This window comes from Apis laboriosa, unplaced genomic scaffold (genome assembly GCF_014066325.1).
Source record: "Apis laboriosa isolate Shangri-la unplaced genomic scaffold, ASM1406632v1 scaffold40_cov151, whole genome shotgun sequence".
Lineage (NCBI taxonomy): Eukaryota > Metazoa > Arthropoda > Insecta > Hymenoptera > Apidae > Apis > Apis laboriosa.
The window spans coordinates 3,518,801-3,542,496 of NW_025223180.1; the positions used below are offsets into that span (position 1 = coordinate 3,518,801).

Below are 23,696 nucleotides of genomic sequence, written 5' to 3' on the forward strand. Positions count from 1 at the left end.
TACATACATATATGTATGTATTATGCAATTATTTGATTAATAGTTCATAAGTTAATGGAAATCATTATTGTTTATTAGAATATTTAGAAAATATTTAACAAATTTTACCAAATTGTATCTTCAAATATAATTTTTTATTATATAATTTTATTAATTTAAAAATTGAAAAAATATTGCACATAAAACGTCTTTGAATAGACGTGTTATTGTGAGATTCAATATATTTTACATTTATCATTTTAACGAATTTCTAAAAAAATAGAAAATTTTGAAAGAATTAAAAAATTCAATTTAAAACAATATAATCTATTGAATATTGATTTTAATTATTAGTTTAATTGTTATACATACACAGACGCATGCGCGCGCGCACACATACCACATACACACACACACACACACAAAACATTAATAAATCGAATCTAATAATTCCTATTTAATTTTAAATATTATAGAAAAAAATAAATATAAATTGATAAATTTTTTTTATTTTTAATGCAAACTAAATATAAAGCTTCCATTTAAGAGATATGGCAAATGAATTTTATATATATATACATAATATATATATAATATTAATATTGTATCTAAAATATAATTTAATTAATTTTACTCTAAAAAAATTAAATATCAAAATTTATTTGGAAATTACAAAGGTTAGTATTTTATAACATCAATCATTACTTTTATATACTAAAGCTCTTATTTAAAATCAGTAAAAAAAAAAACTCAGCAATTTATTTTAACATAATTAAAAGATACAAAGTCAATTTTTTCGGAGTATGATTCAAAATTAAATTTTTTACAGAAAATGTCAGCAAATTATTATATTAACGTTTTTTACGAGATTTAGAAAGTCGAGTATTCTTTTTAGCAGAATTGGAAGTTTCTGGAATTACTATACGACCTGAAGCTATTTCTTCTCTTAATTCAGAATTTTCAACTTTGTTTTGAGCATCAAGATAAAACATTAAATCTTGTACTTGTTCCTTTAAATTCGTTACTTCTGTTTGTTTTGTCTTTTGATATTCAGTCATTTCATTTTGTAGAATTTTATATTTATCTTGCCAAGAGGCTTGATTTAACTCTAATGCCTTTCTTAATTCTTTTTCTTCAGTTAGTTCTGCTTGTACTTGTATCAATTTATTACTAACTTGTTGCAGTCGTTTATCTACATTTTGCTTTTCCCGACTTAATATTGCTAATTGTTCCTAAAATATGTAATAAAATAATGCATTTTTTCTTCAAGAGATAAAAGTTAAAAAAGGCTTACCTTAACTTTGGCATTTTCTTCTGATACTTGACTTAACTTTTCTCTGAGTTCTGTAGTTTGTAACACAGAATGTTGTTCTAATCGTGCTAATCTATCCTCGAAATATTGTCTTTGAGTTTCTAATTGCGATGTTAAAAGATACGTGAATTCCAACTGTACAGAATCTACTTTTTCTTCCATTGCAGCACCTTCAGCTTTAGTTGCTGTAGGACCACCTTCAACCATTTTTCCATCTTTATTTTGTAATAATCGATGAACGAAATTATCTCCTACATAATCCCAAACTCTATTATTTCCTAATTGCATAGCATAACAATGATGTGTCTCACGATAATGTTGAAAAGCATGTCCTTGATGATATCGTGAACAACCTATATGTCCACATATAAGACAGATCCATAGAGCATCATTACTTTCTCCAGTATCTAAAAAAATATTTATATAATTTATAATTTTTTAATTTCATTCTTTTTCTTTTTTTTTAACTAAAAAATATTTATTGTTTACATACTGCATTCCATACAGTAACTATCTGCAAATGATTCTGGTGTTTGAGCATATCTACAAACTGGACAAGAAGTATCTCCCCATTTAGCTAGGCAACTTGCATGAAATGTATGATTACATAAAATTGTCAAAATACCATCAACACTTTCATCCATTCTCTCTAAACAAACTGGACAAAGTGGTAATTCAGTATGTCCAGATAAAGGCATAGCATTATATGTTACTTCTACACTGTACACAAACACCATGTGACAGATGACATCTGGTTCAAAAGAATTATATGGAGTACCATTAAAAGAACCATAAAATTCTGTTGCTGCATTCTAAAATATGAAAAATTTGATGTATATAATATTGTATATAATTAATATATAAAAAATATTTAATTCATTATATGTAATTACAGCAGATTTAAAGGTAATCAATGCCATATATTGATTAGGACTGCCATCTCTAAGTATCCTAAAATGTCGAACATCTTGATGGCAAGGAGCTGTAAATCTTAAAAGATCATGACATGTCATTGTAGCTGGAACTGAGAGAATGCAGATAGTTTGGGTACGTTCTGCTGCATGGTGTATATCTGTTAATTTGCTGAAAATATAATTAAATATTGTTACAAACATATTTAATTGCAATCTATTATTTGAATAACTACAAAGTGCATAAGTAATACTTATAAAATAGTGCTTACTTTTCTTTATATAAATGTATAATTCCTTTGGTTACTTCAACAAATGGATTTCCAGAGATAAAATTAATTTGATCACAGGCACAAGCACTTGCACCAGCTATCTCTGAATCATCATAAGTGTTTTCTTCAGAATTAGCTCTAGAAGTAGAGCTAGATTTGCTAGTTCCTTGAGAAGGAAGTACTGAATCTTGTTTCTCTGTAAGGTTTGTGCAATTTTCCATGTTTATTTTGGTTGGTTCTCTGCGACCCCTCATCTTAGCAGCCATTATGCCTGGATTACGAAATCCACTGTGAATTAATCATGATACAAACAAGGTATGATCTTCTTTGTACTTTTAATGATTATTTTTTTTAGTAATCTTCATATATTAATTCATTATATTTGAAATTATTTTTTGAATTTTAAATAAAAGTTTACAAAAATTTTAAATATTTACTATATTTATTATATTTATAATACTTTTATGAAAAAGAAAATATATAAAATATACAAAAAAATTATATAAATTTAAAAATGATATTATGCAAGTCTTATTTAATTATATATAATTAAAAAGATAAAAAATGTTCTTTTTAAAAAATTTTATTTATTTGTATGTATTTTCTTACGAACAAGAATCTTAGTTTCAAAATTATATAAATTTTACAGAAAAGTTAATAATATAAACATAACATTGTTATGACAAATAACATAACCTTAAAAAGATTTGTAAACAAAAAGATTAATCGAAGTAATTCATTATAAAAACAAGTAGAATATAAGTTAACAATAACAGTTGAAAGTTACTAGTTTAATATACAAATATGTAAATATTTACCATTCGATTCTTCAGAATCTTCATCAACAACCTCGACGCGAATAACGCAGAGAGATACCGAAATAGGAAAAGAACTCATTCCATAAAATAATACCTATCGTGCATTATTACAAACAAATTTATCATTGTGTTCACTGCTTTTAAGTACGTGTTAACCCTTTAAACAACCCCCATAATTAACTGACAACGATCTTACAAGTGTCACACAGTCACACTGTTTCTGATTAATAGATTAAATATACCATTCATTCATTTTTTATTTAATTGTCACAAAATTATTATAGATTGATTATATTATTTCTGCAACTTATGAATATAACGAAAAATTAAAAAAATCACAATTTATTATGTATTTTTTCCTTCTTTGCTTATCATTCACCAATCAGATACGATACAAACTAATCTTTTAAATGGTAACTTCCACCTTGAAAAAGTATGAATTACGCCACCTGATGTTTATTATTATTACTAAATAAAATTAACTTTTTTTTATTATGTATTATGAATGTTAAAATCAATAACTAATTATTCATTATCATTTATTTCATAAAAAAAAAATATAATGCAACATTATTTAAGAAGCGCCAAAAATTTTATTAAAATATTATCAAATTTTCTAAATAAATTTTATAATCAATATTAATAACATTATGTTATTAACATACGTATTAAATATATAAGATAATGCGAAATGACATTGTTTTTTTTTAAAGCTTTAAAATTTTTTGGCATATATTTAAAAAACAAATTTTGAATAAAATTATTAATGTCAAAATTATTAGTTAATATATAATGTCAAAAATATTAAACTAATATTTTGAATAAAAAAATATTGTTGTTTTAGTGCAAATTTTGTATACAATTCTGTAGAAAATATAAAATATTAGACCATGAATTCAAAGAAGCATTATACTTATATTTTCGTTTTTGAATTCTGAAATATTGTATAAATAGTAAAAACTTAGGTAGATAACTTTGAAAGCTTCTTTAAGTCGCTATGTAATTTTTAAAAAAAGAAAAAAAACAAATCTATAATAATGTTTAGAAAAATAAAAATTTATTTTTATTATTACTTTCTTATTTAATCTTTTACAAATATCTAAAAAAATAATATATATCATTTATTTGATCCCATGTTTAATTTTGTATAAATAAAATTGAATATGATATTATTTATTGAATATTTTATAAAAAAAAATTGCGACTTAAACTGTTTTCAAAAGTTACCCCATAAGTGTAAATTGAGTTTTTTTCAATTTTACATATTTTTCTTTTCATTTCTTTTATTCTTTTTCTTGTTTTTACTTATTTTATTTTCGCAGTTACAACCTAAAATTGTATAGGCATCAAAAAGAAAATATAAACATATCAAATCATTCATTGTTTACCGAAATTATTTTAAAAATATTGTATATATAAATGAAAATTTTTAAGATGAAAGAATGAAGCATAAATTAACTTGTAGTTCATAAAACATTTTTTTTTTGTCTACAAATATAGATATTATATTTTCGTATTTAAATAATGAAGCATTGTGTGTACCGGTGTATATATATTTAATTAATATAACAGCGATATGTTGTTATTGAACAAAATCTTGAAAACAATAAGTTTATAAAAAATATTCTGTAAATTTTTAACATTATCATATCTGTACTCTTTCGAACTAATAATAAAATAAAAATGATCTAATCGAAATTATGAAAATTATGAATTTTCAATTTTTAATATTATGAAATCTCAATCATTAGTATATATTTCGAATTATTTAAATTTTTTCTATATTCTTATTCTAACAACATGCAGAACTTAATTGAACTATAGCAAAATGAATATTTCTTATCATTTCTATTATTTCAGATAAGCTTTAACGATTCAATTATTCAAAGGAGTACAGATTATACTAAGAAAGTGATTTTAACAATTTTAGTTGAACAATTTTCAATGAAAGTAATTAAATTCACTTTCTGTGATGATTGAATAACGCTAAAAAGTTGAATATGAAACGAGCGCTTTTTATATTCTTTAACTGCGCGTATTATTTTCTAAAATTTTTTTTTCTTTTTTTTTTTTTTTTTTTGTAAATCTATGATAAAATCGAATCGATTCTAGAAAAATAAATATTTCTATAATACGAATCGAGAAAAATATGCTTCGATGATATAGGAGGGATGATATCGGAAATTCGCTTGCTTTTCTCTCACTCATGTGAATCGTACGTCAGTGCACGAAAGAATAACAACTTGTCTATCTAATGTACGACATAGTCGCATAATAATCACCATTGCCAACAAGTTATAAAATTTTCTGAAATCCTTTTGCAACAACGTATGCAAAGTATATGTGCATACAAAGTATATGATATAATTTTATGCACATAAAAATCGTTCAAGAAAATAAAGCCCTTCTAAAATGTTACGTGTCGTTTCTATTTTTATTTTTATTTGCATCCTTAAAAAAATATTTACAGTGCGCTTTAAATCGAATGTGCGTCAAATACATGTGTGCAAAAAAATAATAAGAAATTAAAGAAATAGAAATTCTTTTTCGTTTTTTTCGACACAATCATATTTAGAAGAAAATTATTTTCAATTTGTATTGTGCATAAAAATATATTCATCGATACATTTTAAATATATATGTGTATGCGCAAATATATATATGTTTTCCTTTAGATTAACAATTTGCGCTAAACAGCATATTTTTGCTACAAATCCAATAACTATAATGGACGGTTGCGAACAAACTCAATGGAACAATTCGAGGAACACCGATTCGTGTTCTTGTTGCTTTTCTCACTATTTTGTTCCAATAATAGAGATATTTTTATAACTCATTCTTTTTTTTTTTTTTTTCAAAACGCGACCGCTTATAATTTTTTCGTGAATTGCATCTCAGATGAGATATCCTAAAATTCTGAATGTAAACATCAAACATTGCAATCAAGCTCTGACGAACGATGGAGGGGAATGATATTTAATGATTCAAAGCGGTTTATCGCGTTTAATTTGAAAAATGCATTACCAAAATACGCTAGTATTGTTAATTGATAGCTAAATAAATTAAAAGAAATATAGATGCTAAATGTAACAATCGACAACATGAATTTATTGATAGATAAGATTATTCGCGTAAAAAATGCAAGAATTAAATGCATTTCTCTTGTACGCAACGATTTTCTGTATTTCTAATAGCGAATTCTACATTTTTTTTTGGATAATACCGATATTGTTTAAAAAGTAATTGAAATATTTCTACAAGTAAACTTTTTCTTTTACAAGTTTTAAACGAGGAATTCGATTATTTCGATAGATTCAATACTCTTTATAACTTTATTATAATTCCGTCATTCGTCATAAACAGTAACTTTCAGTAACTTTTTTATACGTTTTAAAAAAATGTTAATTAATAAGAGTTCTAGAATTATAAGATTGTCGATGATTGCTATCACGCGCATTTGAAATCATTATCGCATTGCTTGAAATTTATCACAATGTTAAAATATACAATATAAGATTTTTCGTATGAATAAACGCATTTTAAAATAAATGCTACTATTTTTCATATCGGATTTCGATTTTATATGTTCGCTTTAAGCGAAAAAAAAATATCTTGTGCGGTTTTGCGGTTAACATTTAATTTTTCATATGAGTTTACGAACATTTTGCTATATTAACTGATATAGCTTTTTCTTGCTAATCTTTTATACAATCAATGAACAAGCATTCTCGAACTTTCGATTATAAATTATTTATAAGGCTCCTCGTTAGAGCCTCTTCGTTATCGATCAACTTATACGTAGAAATGACTTCATATATTTGATTTCATACGTTTCATATTTATAATTTGATATATTTCTATTTTATTCAAAGTATTTGTATTGTATTTTTATGGTGGTGCAGCTCATTGAAAGCGCTTCGCTGTGAAAGACTGTTTTAGAAGAACTTGCACGATCGAACATCATTTCGGTAAAACTTAATAATTTGTTTCGTTATCGAAAATTTTTTAACTTATTCTCAACATTACTCTCGACGTTTTTCTTTTTATTACGTAAGATCATCATGAATGAAATATCAATATAATGAAATATCAATCATAATGAAATATCAGCTAATAAACTAGAATGTATATGTGCTAATACGCTAGCACATATATATCAGACATTAGTAATAATCATAAATAATAATAATATCGCTTAGTAAATTGACGTCGAGATTATTCGGGCAAAGTCGAAAACGAAACAACGTTCTGCAAGTGCTACGTCGTTGTTGAAGGATTTTCTGGCGAAATTGGCAAAGGAGGTGTTTGTCTAGTAGAGGCTCGCCTTGGCCAACGTTGCGGAGAAACCGGTGGCGTTGGCCTCGGAGTATTCGGCGCAGATCCAGCCGCCAATCTCCAATTACTAGTGGACATGCCTGATCTACCTACCGATGTTAGACTTGTGCTACTACTACTGCAAGCCACTGCAGCGGATAAATCGACTCTCGATATCGCTCTGAAAATATAATATGAATTGAAAACATCATTTATAATATCTTATGTTTAAAAAATAAAAATAAAAAATATCTGTAAAATAATTAGAGAATTATAGAATTTCGTTAACATTCATGAATTCACAATACTTTATTTGTAAATATTTTTATTTTGATTATCTGAAAATATTAATATACTATACTATTATAATATACTATAATAATATTAAATAATGAGCATAATAAATAAATTTACCTGGAAGGAGGCGCAGATCCGCCAGTATAATAATGCAAACCAGCAGGACCACTTCTTGGTCTTGATGAGAGAACACTAGCTGATCTATGCATAGCAGGTGAAGGTGGTGCAGATGGTAGCATTCTTGGCGTTTGCGGCGGAGTTCTTCCAGTGTTCAAACTGCTGGTACTACCCGTGGATGGTTTTCTTCTTGGACTCCTACAAAAAGATTAAAGATAATAATTTATTAATTTCTTTAATGTATGTGTTTTTTTTAAATGAATTATGAAAATTTGCGTTATCTGTTTATAAATTTATAATTTATAATTTATATCATTGAGATGATACAAAAACTTAATAAACACACAAACCTTTTGGAAGGTTGCCTACATAATCCAGTTGGACAAGGACGGCCCATGGCACATTTTCCCTCACACACTTCTCGTGCCAATGCCATGGTTTCGTAATTTCTTAAAGTAGTGCGACATACTTCTGCATCGGATTCCGCAAGCGCTAAGCTAGGGAATCGTTCCTTCAACCTACGTCGTTCCTATATTAATCGAAAAAATGTCTAAATTAAATTAATTAATTAATTTTTTTAATTATTAATTTTAATTATTAATATTAAGTAATTATTAATTATTTATTTCTTTTTTTTAATTTATTTATTTTCTTTTTTTATTATTAAATAAATATCAAAGAACTATTTTATAATGTAATATCTTCATTCATAGAATTCTTCGTCAATTTTCTTTCTACTTAGAAAATCATTTATATTTTATTTCATTATATTATATATCATTTATATTGAAGAAAAAAAAACAACATAAGTACATAAGTAAAGGAAAGATTTCTAAAGTAAAGGAAACGAAGGATTCTTTTTAATTTGAATACCTCATGTAATCGACTGGATTCGAAATCTTTCAGCTGTTGCTGAAAACCGACGTTTGGATTGGCAATGGAACGACCTACTCTGACAACTTTAAGTGCCTCTTTCCATGAAAGATTGGTAGTACTCATAATATAGGCCACTGCTACTGTGACACTTCTTGACATACCGGCTAAGCTGAAATCGAATATAATAATCATTCGATATATAATTTGATATATATAAATATTTTTATAATAATTTGTTAAGTATCATTAAAAAAAATTTATTGCTTATTTTTATATTTCTTCTTTTTTCCTTTTTAAAATTTAACAGTATTTAATATTAAAGTTTAATTACGTACCAATGTATTAGAACATTTCCACCACGTAGGCGGGCAGCGTGGATAAAATCGTTACACAAGGAGAAATATTGAGATAGATTCTGATCGGGACTATCTGCCGCCAATATGCATAAATAATGTTTGTCCTACAAATAATTTATCGAACTAACTTCGATTAAATTCATCAAAGTTCATTGAGTTAAACAATTTATTCTCATATACAATTATACTCACAGAATGTAATCGGCGAGCCGTGTCATGAATCGCCAAAATATGTGTTATTTCGAATCGTTCCAATTGGTCTGCGTCTTTACTATCATGATAATTCCCAATATAAAGACCGGGAAGAACCTATAGATACGAACATACACACGACATACACAAATTTCGTGGAACTCAATATCATAATATAAGCATAATTCTCTTTCTAGTTATGTGATAATTGTTTAAATCTCGATATGAATTGTTCATTATTAGAATCATTAAATTCAATAAATGTCATTCTAAATTTATGCGAATATAAGTATCTAATATAAGTTTATTTTCCATTCAACATCGAATTAATGTTTTTCCTATTGGAATTAACATAGAGAGAGAGAGAGAGAGAGAGAGAGAGAGAGAGAGAGAGAGAGAGAGAGAGAGAAGCGATACTCAAAATACATGAACGAGATATCGTTAAGAAAAAAGTCGATAGAGCAGCTTTTCGATGCAAGTGCTCTATTGTTAATCATTCATCTTTGTAGATGATCACTCGAATGTGTATAGCCAGGTGAGAATCGCGATAATCGTTTAATCGATTCTGCATTCTTAAGTGAGGTGTTGAACGCGAGAACAAAGATACAGGCTCTTAACTTTTCATCGGGACCATCGATTGAAATCTTGGCATACATTGTCGAGTGATATTATGTATTATACGATGCCTTTTGACAATAGATATTATAGATTGTCAATTCTGAATAAATTTCAAAAACTATAAATGAGGCTAATTAAAATAATTCACTAATATGATATTTTTTATATTTTTATTCTTTTTTCATTTTAATAAAACTACTATTCAAAATATAAAATAAATGTTTATTGAATTTTCAGAATTTAAGATAGATAAATTTAGAGAAGCAATCATGTAACAGTTTTATAATATACACATACAATATATAACATAAATCAACAAAATAAAATATAAAAGTGCATCATTGATATTTCTCGATAGAGGTTAAGTCATATAATAAGCAAATATCTTCGAAGAATTAACATAATTATGATTTGTCAAATTATTCTTGCATATTGCAATATTTTGTTGCTCAATTTTAATTATATTTATTTTAATTTTAATCGTATTAAAAATCATTTCGTTGTTTGTTTTTAATTCAATATATAAATAATGACAATGACAGAAAATTTCATTAAAATGATATTATTAAAATATCTGTGAAATTGCTTCTTACCTTATTCATGCCAAAGCTTCTTACCTTGTTCATGCCATTCCCCATGGTGCAAATTTATGTTATTGCGTACGAAATTCTTTCGAGGCACAGAGAATTCACAATAAGAAAGAAATTATCAGTTTAATCGGTCGATATACTTGGGACGATTCGACGATCTTTTCTTATCTTTCGTCTCTCGAACTCGATCCTCGATGATCTTATTGTTGGACAACAATTTCCTTTGTGGCTGCCGTCGCATGCCTCCTTCAGCATCATCGTTGAAGATAGATTCTCAAAACTGTGTTACGAATTCTGATTGACTTGATTATATCGTTTAATTGAAATCTTCGAAGTTGCCAAAAATGATATTCATAATGCGGTATATTCGCGCCAACATATTTCTTTTTGTAATATTCTTTTTATTAAAACGCAATCAGATTTGTACTAATCTAATTTCTTTGTGTTATTATATTTTTATTATTTCATTCTTTTATTATATTTTAACAAATCATTTTTCTCTTTAATTTTTATTTAGCAATATTCCAATAGGTTATAAAAAATTATATTTTCGAAATTTTTTACATGAATATGATAAAATATTGTTACATAGGCATTATTCTATCCATTATTTTTTATTTATATTTATCTATTATTTATATGAAAAAATATAAGAAAGAAATAAAAAAAAAGAATAATTTGTTTTATAAATTTTGTTGTATTATAAATCTCGTATATCTCGTAACCAAAGATTAAACAGATTGTCACAAAATTTCTTTTTTTAATGTGCATTATAATATATGCCTTTCTGTATACTTCTATTCCACTGAGATTTATCTATGCAAGCATTTACAGTGTATTTATTCCACTAAGTTGTATCAAAAACGATTCAAGCATGCAATTTATAACGATCGTGACTTCGTAGAAATTTTTAATGACAATCGACGGTAAAGTTATATTGCATGTTATATTCACGAAAAATAAATGTTGGAAAATGATATAAATTTATAAGGGAATTGTATCAGAAATACTGAGATTGTTTTTATGCAGGATTAAATGATTATTCATATTATTTATATCATAATTTCAATTCAACAATAAAATAATAAAAATAGTAAGAACAAGAGAAAATTTATTGCGAATGATCAAATTATCAGTAGAGAAACGGTGCAATTTAAAGGAGAGCTTTTGTTTCATTTAGTCAGCCAGATGAAATCTATATTTTCTGTCCGATTTTACTTGACAATTTAAATGTACAATGCATTTGTAGAAAGAAGTTTCTATAGAGAGAATGAAATGCAGCTAACGGGCACAATCGTTATTTTCCCTACGGCGATAAATTAAAAAGTTTTCGCGTCTTTACTTTTGCCATATTAGTTGGAATATTGCCAAATAGAAAATCAAAGATAGATATTGCGTGTGCTGATCTTAGTAGAAGTTAAATTAGAATAATAATTTAAAATAATTTAAATAAAGAGCAAACAAATTAATGAAAAACGAGGAAAAAGATAAAATCATTTTTTCATGATCTAAATGACAAATACAACTAAATACTTCATATATAATAACGTATTATTTCTATTTTGATTTTGATTCTTTTTTGATTCTTTCTTGATAATATATATATATATATATATATAATCAAGAAATATATTATATAAATAACAATAGTTATAAATATCCATATAGAATAAATATGTATATGATTTTATTATATTTGAAATTAATTATGAAGAAAAAAATTATTGTTTTTAATCTTTAATTTTATCATTACGATCAAATTAGAAAACTTTCGTTGATTAAATTTACAAACTAGTAAATGTTTGATTCGATCATATTTCAACATATCATCATTTTAAAAACAAGTAAAAAATTTAAATTTTATTTTTCTTATACTAAAAAATCTTGTTCAAGAATAATTATAGTTTTATATTTTTCGATTCTTTGAGTATGTCTTGAAATTACTATATAAGACCCATAAGAATCGAATCAATTAAAATCGTATTTACTTTAAATAATCGTTCTTTATTCATCTCATAAATTATAGCTTCTATCATTAATTAATATCCTATTTACAGTAATTTGTTATTAAATTAAAGATTCTTATGATCAAATAAAAAGTAAAAGAAAAGCAAAAGAAATAAGAAAGATAAGCATAAAAGATACATTTTAACAAGTATGAAAATTTTACAATAAACGACTGATTGATCATAATTCACTCTACCTGTCGACACTTTCACATAAAGGCACCTTTGATTAACACAGCTGTTTACGCACACACAGAATCATTGAAACAACAATCTAATAAATAAATATATGAATTGTGTACGCACAAGTTCGCTATTCGTATTATTTAATATCCGATTCAATTGGCAAGAAGGTGCGCCATACGAAAACTGTTCTGTTGTCTCAGTTGTGAGAAGCGTTACCAGAATCTAGGGGCACTCGCCACTGAGAGGGAGAACGAAAAAAGGTGGGGATAAAGATGCTATAGAGGGGAAAAGTAAGGTGTGTGCACGGAGTAGTAGAACCCGTTGAATAACGGAAGGTCTATCACGGTAAGAGGACGACAAGATATAAGATATAAGGTATAAAAATATAATAGAAAAAAATCATTTTGGAAATCTGGAATGATCATCTGCTAATTTCTTAGTAAATATTTCATTATTTTGATAAGAACGTTAAGAGATCAATGCTAACTTACAGTGATAAATAACATTAATGTACTTTTATAAATTTAATAAAAATAAAATAGTGCCATATTAATGATTAATGATTAAATACCAAAAAGTGTAATTACATAAGTTTGTTTCTGTAAATGTTTCTGTAAATAATTTGAGCGCTTGATAGATTGCAAAAATTTTACCGTTCAAAGTTACACTTAATAATACGGAATAACTAGATTATAGACAAATATTTATTGGTATACAAATATGTAATAATAATAAGAAAAAAATATAATTAAAAAAGAGAAAAAAGAGACTTATATTCTTAACTGTCGAAAATGACAACTAGCCGATAGGCGGCAGTGTGGAGAATAACTGCAGCGCAGCCGCCGCTCGATAAAGCCATCCTCTTACTCTTCTTTTACGTTCTCCTTCTAATATTCTCCTTCTCTATATAATACATCTATAAACCACGACCCTATTCCACAAACTAAAATCTGATCAACTGAAACTTTATGAATAGCTCAGTATAATATTAATTAGGGTACAGAAACATAAGGATCTATATAAGTACTAATAATCCTGAACTAGTAGAATTCTTCGTTACTAACCTATGTTAACCTATGTTACATGAAAACACATATTTATATATATATTTATTGTTGAAATAAATAAGTCGTAATAATAATAATGAATATTCATTATTCAATTAATTAATGAAAATTAAATTTGCTAAAGATAACATACCTATTTTAAATTTAATATTTTTATACTTATATTATTTTTATACTTATATTATTTTATAAGCAACATGAATTTTATGAAATTTTTCTTAAATTTAAAAAATATTAAAATTAATTTTAAAATTATTTAAAGTTCTCATATTGAAAAAAAATATTATTGTAAATTTAAAAAAATTAAATCAAAAGGATATTTTTGTAGCCTACATTTAGTAGGAAATAGGGCGGAAGAATCTTTTATTTTTTTCCTCGCATTTCTTATCCAATGCTATTACAAGCACGGAGATCCACTCTGGTGGCTAAATAAGTACACTTCAAGTTTTTTTTACTGTTTTTTGTCATTCTTTTTTTATTTTTCATTTCTTTTTTCTAAATAAAAATAAAGTCCTAAAAAGAAAAAGAAAAATAAATCCGTAATTATTGTTTAATGAAATCTAATAAAATAAATAAAAATAATTTGTTATTTCAATTTTGAATATTTTCATATGCGATCAAATTTTTTACAAAACATTTCAATATTATTTAAATTAAATAGTAATTAAAAATAAAAAATCAATTCATAAAATTATATAACTATTAGATACTTTTTAGAAATTTTTTTTTTTAGTTTTAAATTCGTTTTAAAAATATATTAATAACATACACAGTCTGATAAAATAATTAATTAATACAAAATAAAAAATCTTTTATGAATCTTCTTATTTTCTTAAAACGATTTATAATTGTTTATTTATTTATAGTATATATTAAAATAAAAATATAATATGATAATGTAATATTATTTTATTATGATATAATAATTATTTTCTCAAAATTATTCATTTTTCGATTTTAATGATGGTACAGAATCATTTATAACTGGAGTATAATTAACAAAAAATAAACCCAGAATAATGAGAGATATACCACACCACCAATTTAACGATATGTGTTCATTAAAAATTAAGAAACCCGCAAAGGCCTATAAAAAAAAATAAAAAATCTAAATATTATATAATGCATTTGTTTTTCTTGTTTTTATATTGTATATATGTATTGATAAAAAAGTATATACCGAACAAACGTAACTAGTGGTGGCGCTGGTTATTGTACACGATAGAGAAGATTTGCTGATATTGAGTGCTTTTACGAAAAAGGTGCATCCCATAGTGTTGCTTGTTATCATCAATAGTAAAAGTATTCCTTTAAGTAGCAATTCAAACTAATTAAGAAATAAATAATTAATTTTATACAAAAATATTAAAAATATTACAATTGATATAAAAAAATATTGTAAATTTTATTATACACTTCTTGTATATAAAAATTGTTAAAAAAGATGTAATATTACTTACTATGGAATTTATTTCTATATTGCTAGAAAGTTTACCCAATATACTTCCAGTAGTTGCAAAAAATCCACTTATAAGAGCTAAATAAATTTTTTCTTGCTTTTTTTCTTTAATACAGAAAAGAGATTGACTTTCTCTTGATGACAATGAAAAAGCATTCGTTAAAAATTTACGTTTCATTATAAACATTGTTACAGATAAAGTGAAATAATTATCTATAAAAATATATATGAATTTTATTTTTAGTTTTAAATCACTTTCAATACACCGATATGAAATTAATACTAGTATTACAAACAAAGTATATTTAAGTACATATAATATTCTATGCTTTGTATGCAATAACTGAGTAATTAATGATCTAGTTTATGGCGGGAATATTCAAATAATTATTAAAAAATAAATTAATATATTTTTCTTCATTAGTTAAATATCTTAAATCTTAACAGTTTATAAGCCCAAAAATACATTTTAATTTTCTATTTTATTTATAATATTAAATAATAAAAAAATTATAAAGTTAATGAATATAATTATATATATTTTAAAAAGAAAATATCTTTTATAATTTATAATTTTTGTTTCTATTAAATAAATATATTATTTATATTCAAAATAAGAAAGAGTGGAAAGATATTAATTAAATTTAAAATCAAATATAAAAGAATTTTTTTTATATTTTTCAAATAATACATTTATATATAATAAAACAGATAAAAATTGAGATAAATTTGGGTTTCAAGATCTACTTATTTAATACTAACATATTTGCATTTAAAAAAAAATTAAGATAATGATATTATAAATTAACAATTAATAATAATATTTAAATTTTCAATAAGATGCTGTTTATTTATTTCATATTCTTTTAAATATATTTCTTATAAATATTTCTTATAAATATACTGACCATTACAAAATAAAATTTATATATAACATATGTACATAATAATTAATAAAATATAATTTTAAAAAAAATAAGTTAGCGCGCAGTGAAGGGAAGGCGCGAATGATTTTCTACAGGTAGTTTAAAAATGGCGACTGACAGGTACGCGTTTTCTCGCGTGTACGGTGCCGCGACAAGATCAGACGCGACGTGATTTTCATTAAATTAAAAGCAAGAGATTCATTCAACATCTTTAGTTCAATTTTATTTAGTGGAATCATTGAATTGAAGAAACCTTACAAATTATGTTGCGTTTTCATCAATCAACACGGTGACTTTCTCTCTCGGTTACATTGTATTCGTGAGATTCAGCTGCACTTAGTCTTGGCACGATTAAGATTTTTTGCCTTCATCTCGTCTGTTTTTTGAACTAACAAAAAAAACGAACGAATGAACGAACGAACGAGCAAACTTCCGCATTCCACTGCATTGCGAACGAATAAGTGAACAAACGATCACTTGCCAATGTGAGTAGATATCGCGATTTGACATCCCCCCCCCCTCCTTAGTCCTAGAACAGATTTCTTTCACTTGCATTAACTTTCAAGTTACAATCGCGAAATGGCAAACATATCCGTATTTTCGCTTATAATTCACTTTTATCATTATTTTATTCATCATTAATATTATTCTATCGCTCTCTTTGTCTCTTATGTTCGCTTATTTTGCTTATTTCATCTTTTATATAAGAACTATATTTTTTTGTCTATATGTCAAAATAAAAAAAATAAAATAAAGAATGGAAAAATATTGTCAGACAATACAATATATTTGGAGATATTATATTTTTTTCCTAAATTTAAAATCTTTTAATTAAATAGCTCAAAATAGTAGTATAAATAGATTATATTATATATAGAATAAGAAATAAAAATTCAATTTTATATTTTTTTTTATAATATATTACTATATATAATTTTATAGTTTTTAAATTTATTTTTAAAATTATTTGTCAAAATTATTTTATTTCCTTCATTAAGAAATTAGTTTTATATGAAAATCAATATAATATATAATATGTAAATATATAAATTTACATTTATATAAATTTTTCATTGTATTAATTCTTTAATTAAATATTATTTAAAAAATTATAAAATTTATATAAAAAAGTTTTTCATAAATCAACTCTTTTAAAATATTAACTATAAATATATTTTTTTCATAAATTTAAAAAAATATGTAATGAAAATATATTTAAAAAAAACTTATTACTTGTTATGTGATAACTAAAATGAATATTCTGAAACATTTATGTAAATAATGTATGTTTACTTACTTAAGTACTTGATAAATATGAAAAGTTTTGGATAAAAATATGATATCATTCATGATCAAATACCCAATGAAAAAGCAGCTAATTTCATGCAGGTTTTGAATCTGAAAAAGCAAAACTTGATATTATATCAGAATGATGTCTAATCTTTGTCGCAAAATTTTAAAATATCTTGGAATGTATTCATGGCTTTGTAAGTGTAAAGGTAATCTAGTTAGCATCCAAATCCCTTTTTATCATAATATTCCTATTAAAACTTCTATTTCATTATTTATAATATTATATTATTATATATTTAGATATATTAAATATATTATTTATATTTATTTAGATTTACAATATTAATATTATATATTGTAAATTTAAATAATATATATAAAGTAAAATGTATTTTATTTTTTTTTTTTTGAGTAGGTAAATACAGCTGTAAAAATTACAAACATATAGTCATGGAACATTCTGATTTAGTAGCAGAAATGGTACATATAGAAAGATTAACAACTCAAGAAAGATTGCATTTAGCTCGTCTCAAAAGACTTCAGCAATTAAAAGTATGGCGTCAACGTGAAAAAGAATGGATGCGACATCAAACTAGACATACAAGTAATAAACGTCATATATATTTTAGCGATAGTGTAATGCTTTTAGAAGCTGCAGCAAGAAATGATATTGATGAAGGTAATATGATATAATTTTCATTAGATTGTTTTTTATTGTATTCAATGTAATTTAATATATGAATCAGCATATTAAAAAATAGATATATATTTTAGTGAGACGACTTCTAAAAAAAGGAGTAAATCCAGATTCAACAAATGAAGATGGATTGACAGCTTTACATCAATGTTGTATAGATGATAATGAAGAAATGATGAAATTATTAATTGAATTTGGAGCAAATGTTAATGCAGAAGATAGTGAAAAATGGACACCATTACATGCTGCTGCTACTTGTGGTCACTTACATTTAGTTAAAAATCTCATTGTTAGAGGTGCTAATTTATTAGCTGTTAATGCAGATGGTAATATGCCTTATGATATTTGTGAAGATGAAAAAACATTAGATTGTATAGAAGGTAAGAATATTTATAATATTTTTAATGAAAAATTAAAAATTATTAAAAAATTTAAAATAAAAATATATAAAAAAATATATAAAAATATACAAATAATTTAAATATTTTTATTTATTTATTTATATAATCATAGGTGAAATGGCAAGACGAGGTGTTACTCAAGAATTAATAGATGAAACTAGAGCTTCAATTGAAGTTCAAATGTTAAGAGATTTACAAAATATAACTTCTATAGGTGGTGATTTAGAATATAAGGATCATCAAGGTGCTACACCTGTATGTATACTAAATTATTATGATCATTTATTTCAAAAAATAACCATCAATGATTCTTTTGTTTTTTTGAATTTTAGCTACATATTGCAGCTGCAAATGGTTATTTAAGAGTAGTTGAATTTCTTCTAGATCAACATGTTTCAACTGATGTTGAAGATAATGATAAGTGGCAACCAGTTCATGCAGCTGCTTGCTGGGGTCATGTATGAATTGAATTATATTATATATTTATTAATTATTTAAATTAACATTATTTTCTATAATTATTTTATTTTTTTTTTTAGTTAGAAGTTCTTGAGTTATTAGTACAAAATGGAGCTGATTTAAATGCGAAAAATAAACATGATGAAACTCCAGCTGGTAAAAATATTCATATTTAATAAAATTTAAAAAATTATTTTTTATACAAAAAAATATATATTTTTTAAAATATTAATGAAAAATTAAATTAATAACATCTATAAAATTTTATAGATATTTGCGAAGATTCAGAAATTAAAGAAAGAATAGTAGAACTTAAAACAGAACAAGAAAGTAAACGATTACGTGAAGCACAGGGAAGACGAGTACGCAGATCTCAAAGTATAAATACGCGTACTCAAAGCGTAAGAAGAACTTCAATAAGAGATAAAGTTTTAACTACGAAAAAAGATGCTCAAGAAGAAGCTCGACTTAGATTACAAGCACAACAGGTAGAAAAGAAAAGTAGATTTTTATTTTATTAATTATATAATGTTAGAAACAAATTGAAATTAAATAATAAAGAAATTGTATATTTCAGACATATGGTGGTTCCACTACTAATGTTCCACAATCAGAAAATGAAGCTAATATACGAGAAAATATAAGCAGTGAAACAGATAATAATGCACCACCAACTGCTGTACGCAAAGCACCTGAGGGAAAGGATAATGAATCTTTTCTTCATGAAGACGTCGATAAAGAATCAGGTATATTCCAAAATATGTTAAATTCACATTGGTTATGGTTAAGTAGAATCCTCTGGTAAATAATAATTTTATATATAAAATTGTGCAAAAAAATACGTGTCATGTCCATATAATCTGTGCGTTTGGTCGCATAACTCGACCTTGTTAACGTTGTATAGTAATCATATTTTTATATTTACCATGCGCTTATTATGTTTAAAACAAAATATTTTTTAAAATATTTTTAATTTAGTAAAAAATTTTTAATGATCCAAAAAATTAATTAAAAACTGACAATTAAAAATTAAAATAATCAGTTATTATTATATTAGTATAAAATTTTATTATTATTAATATAATAATTTTTACTATGAATTATTTAAAAAAATATAGTATCAATCATTTATCAGCTTTTTCTTTTTTCTGTTACTACTGCGTCGTGCTCCTGAATAATTGCGAGGTCAGTTTTCTATGTCACTTTCTTATTTCTTTAAACGTATTTTTGAACATAACGTTCTATTATTTTTTAATCTTTTAATGACATGGTTGTACATTTCGAAATTTTCTCTTATAAGATTGAATTATTTTTATATGTTCTGTGTATACATATGTTTTCTCTTTGATAATATTTTCCTAGTATAAAAATCGAATATTTTGTCGCAGAAGCTAAATTGCATTGGCTTTTTTTTAGTACTTTCTTGCTATTTCAAATAATATGTTAGCATTTGGCAAAGCTTATTGATTGTTATATGCGAAGAAACATTGTAATAAGTTTAACAATTAAGAACCAAGTTCTTGTAATATTGTTTTTGTATTATTAATACAATTTAGAATATTCTAAGCTTAAACGCACATCTACAATACACTAATATTCCCCATATATACTGTAGATCAAGATGACTGTATTATGTACGTTTAATATATTTCCTTAACATTACTTTATGAAGAAATAAAATATTATAAATATAGCTTTATTTGATAATATTATTATCTGTATTCAATATTTTATCAAACAGATCAAGTAGATTTGAATCTATATTATAATGCATCAATAATTAATATTCAATGAGCACATTCATATATATATATATATATATATATATATATATATATATGTATATATATGTATATACTTACATATCATATAAAAATGTTGATGAAATAAAAAATCAAACATATCGAATTACTTTAATACATATATACTAGGTTTGTGAAAAGTTCTGTCATTTTCCTTATTTATTCAAACAATCAAGAATAATATAATTATTGTTGTTTATATATATATATAAAATTTATATATATTATATAATATATAAATTTTTAAAATAATTCATAACTTATTTTATATTTTTATTCTTTATTAATTTCATTTTGACAAACAAACATTTACATTTTTATTTGCAATTTTATGTATAATCATTTTATAGTTTAATGTTTGTACAATAAAATAAATAAATCCATATATCAACAATAAAATCAATGTTAAAAAAATAGAACTAGAACTTTTTCACATACCTAACATGTTATGCTAATAGTTAATTGTATTCGCTCAATGTTAGTTATATATTCGCGTAATGTGTCTTCCTGTCTTTTAGTTTTATCGCTAAATGATAAGATCGTTACGAGGTCGGTTGTGTCACGACATTTCATATTACTATAGTTATTAATAGAATTTTTTTACAAATTCTACATCAAATCGATCACACTTATAAAATTTAACACTATTATTAACTATTATATTTGCTTTCAAACTTTAAAGAGTTTAATATGATGTAATTATGAACTTTTTTAAATTTTTTTAATAAATATTTAAATCTATTTTTAATTATTGCTACAAAAATATTGTTATAGAATATTAATAGTTAATATTATATAGTATGTTTGTTATTATTTTTTAAAATAATTAAAATTATGACATTATTAAAATATTTCTTATTTATTATTATGATTAAAAAAATGTTACTTTTTATCTTATCTAAGTTAAAAGCAGCAAAATTAAGAAATGATTGATTTGAAGTAATATTATTCCATTACAATGAAAAATATGTTTGGACATTGACACAGCTCAAATTTACATTAATTTATATTTTTAGGACAAATTAAATTATTTTAATGTTCCAGAGAATTCAACTATTATTCGTTTTGTACTTATTTATGTATATATTTTTATTTACAAGTTAATGCATATAGTAATTAAATTGTAAACTAAATTTATTTTTTATAAAAAAATTTTGTAATTATAAATTTTGTAAATTATATATTTTTTTCAATTATATATTTATATAATTGAATATATTTTTAAAATCTTAAAGATTTAGTTTACAATATAACAAATTAATAAACAAAAATCCATCGTTAACGGAATAAAAAAAGAATTAAAAAAATGTTTGTTAAAATTTTCTTCATTCTTTTAAAGTCTGAAAATATAATAAATAGATAGAAAGTGATAGAAGGTAGGAGATGAAAAAAATGTGTATGTAAAATATAGAAAACATATTTCTGGAACTCCATCATGCAATGTTTTTAATGCTTATTGCTAAAGCATGTGCCGCTTAGCGCATGGCAGCTAGTTTCCACACTAGTTGAGTTTCTTTTGAAGTGCCATTTCAGTGTATGAAAAAGGGAATTAGGTGGAGGGTAAAGCAAGGTGGAATGGAATGAAAGGGAAGGAAAACAAATTTCACGTGAATCACAAGGAACAGAAGTAGCATTGGATTTACATGTTTGCCTCAATAGTGACAGGGTCCGACCCACCGGTCGGTAATCAGCAGCAGATCTACGCATCAGATGGTGACACCAACGGCAAGATCAACATACACGTCTCGGTAGTTTTTGTCAAATCATTATCGGACTTGAAGAAACAAAGAGCACAGAATCGGCATATATCTGCTGGATCGATAGATGCCAATGGAAATGGTATTCCTGTATCGCCTATTTGCAGTTCAGAACTCAATACTGGCAGAGATTTTCAACGATTCACCGGAAATACCAGTGATATTGTCGGTGATAATCATTCCGAAAAAAGTTGTTGCGCTGTCATGTAATTCTTTTTTTTTTTTTTTCATCATTTTTCTTTACAATTCATTTAATTTCATTTAATCTTATTCTGTATAATTTTAATATGTTTGTCAGCATATACTCGAAACTATGTATTTCTATCATAGAAAATCGTAAACATACATACATAATAATTGTATCAAAGAAATGAGATTTCGATTTTAAAAATTATGAATTAACATTTTCATCTTATCTTTTAAATATTATATATTCTCATACTTTAAATAATTCTATTTATAGTGGTTTACATACGATTGCAAAAGAATATCGTATGGGATCTTGATCTTAATGATATGCTTACGAATTCGAGATATGAGATTATATAGATTTCTAATATGTATTGTACTTATAAGCGAATATTTAAATAATTATTATAAGAAATAATTTTAATTAAATTTATAAGTTTTTTTGAATATGTACAGAATTCTATTTATTACAGTATAAAAATAATGTATATTTCAATAATTTTTAAATTGTAAATTACGTAAAAAAAAACACATTTTTGCAAATAGTATGTATGATATCGTATAGAATATTTCTCGTGTTTTTTATAAAGATTATAATTATAAATAATATTTTTTATATTCATTTAGATATACATATTTCTATGAATACTTTTATTTGTAAATTTTAATGTGTGCCGTTATTCTATAATAGTATATATCCTATGTTTTTTCTTAAAAATATATCGTGAATCATATAATACTCAATTAATATTAATTTCATATCCTATAAATGTTTATTGCATATTTGATTTTGCATCAAAAA

General features: G+C 24.5%; 4 protein-coding genes across 14 annotated transcripts; 1 reads left to right on the forward strand and 3 right to left on the reverse strand.

Moving 5' to 3' along the window:
* Positions 1-650: 650 nt before the first annotated feature.
* Positions 651-3,836, reverse strand: LOC122715804 (BRCA1-associated protein). 2 transcript variants are annotated; one of them, XM_043938277.1, is made up of 6 exons: positions 3,293-3,836; positions 2,475-2,762; positions 2,185-2,374; positions 1,785-2,103; positions 1,274-1,698; positions 651-1,211 (listed from the first exon to the last, which is right to left on the reverse strand). In XM_043938277.1, exons 2-6 carry the CDS (start codon positions 2,738-2,740, stop codon positions 831-833), a joined length of 1,581 nt encoding a protein of 526 aa, XP_043794212.1. In that variant the 5' UTR covers positions 2,741-2,762; positions 3,293-3,836; the 3' UTR covers positions 651-830. The 2 variants fall into 2 exon arrangements, with proteins under 2 accessions (XP_043794212.1, XP_043794211.1); XM_043938276.1 differs by having other exon boundaries at positions 2,475-2,745; positions 3,293-3,834.
* Positions 3,837-6,128: 2,292 nt separating this feature from the next.
* Positions 6,129-13,912, reverse strand: LOC122715862 (dual specificity protein phosphatase 15). Of its 7 annotated transcripts, none has more exons than XM_043938394.1 (8): positions 12,856-13,912; positions 10,656-10,932; positions 9,445-9,561; positions 9,232-9,356; positions 8,894-9,065; positions 8,371-8,549; positions 8,021-8,218; positions 6,129-7,787 (listed from the first exon to the last, which is right to left on the reverse strand). In XM_043938394.1, exons 2-8 carry the CDS (start codon positions 10,698-10,700, stop codon positions 7,550-7,552), a joined length of 1,074 nt encoding a protein of 357 aa, XP_043794329.1. In that variant the 5' UTR covers positions 10,701-10,932; positions 12,856-13,912; the 3' UTR covers positions 6,129-7,549. The 7 variants fall into 7 exon arrangements, with proteins under 7 accessions (XP_043794329.1, XP_043794331.1, XP_043794332.1 ...); XM_043938396.1 differs by having other exon boundaries at positions 10,656-10,946; XM_043938397.1 differs by having other exon boundaries at positions 10,656-10,954.
* Positions 13,913-14,783: 871 nt separating this feature from the next.
* LOC122715758 (transmembrane protein 42) lies at positions 14,784-15,642 on the reverse strand. Its single transcript, XM_043938193.1, has 3 exons — positions 15,372-15,642; positions 15,092-15,238; positions 14,784-14,998 (listed from the first exon to the last, which is right to left on the reverse strand). Exons 1-3 carry the CDS (start codon positions 15,555-15,557, stop codon positions 14,852-14,854), a joined length of 480 nt encoding a protein of 159 aa, XP_043794128.1. The 5' UTR covers positions 15,558-15,642; the 3' UTR covers positions 14,784-14,851.
* Positions 15,643-16,253: 611 nt separating this feature from the next.
* On the forward strand, positions 16,254-23,525 carry LOC122715755 (protein phosphatase 1 regulatory subunit 16A). Of its 4 annotated transcripts, none has more exons than XM_043938188.1 (9): positions 16,254-16,781; positions 18,005-18,268; positions 18,364-18,666; positions 18,800-18,942; positions 19,020-19,145; positions 19,227-19,302; positions 19,417-19,634; positions 19,724-19,892; positions 22,608-23,523. In XM_043938188.1, the coding sequence occupies exons 2-9, from the start codon at positions 18,040-18,042 to the stop codon at positions 22,913-22,915; spliced, it is 1,572 nt and encodes a 523-aa protein (XP_043794123.1). In that variant the 5' UTR covers positions 16,254-16,781; positions 18,005-18,039; the 3' UTR covers positions 22,916-23,523. The 4 variants fall into 4 exon arrangements, with proteins under 4 accessions (XP_043794123.1, XP_043794124.1, XP_043794121.1 ...); XM_043938186.1 differs by lacking the exon at positions 16,254-16,781 and adding an exon at positions 17,606-17,795 and having other exon boundaries at positions 22,608-23,525; XM_043938187.1 differs by lacking the exon at positions 16,254-16,781 and adding an exon at positions 17,607-17,783 and having other exon boundaries at positions 22,608-23,525.
* The last annotated feature ends 171 nt before the right edge of the window (positions 23,526-23,696 follow it).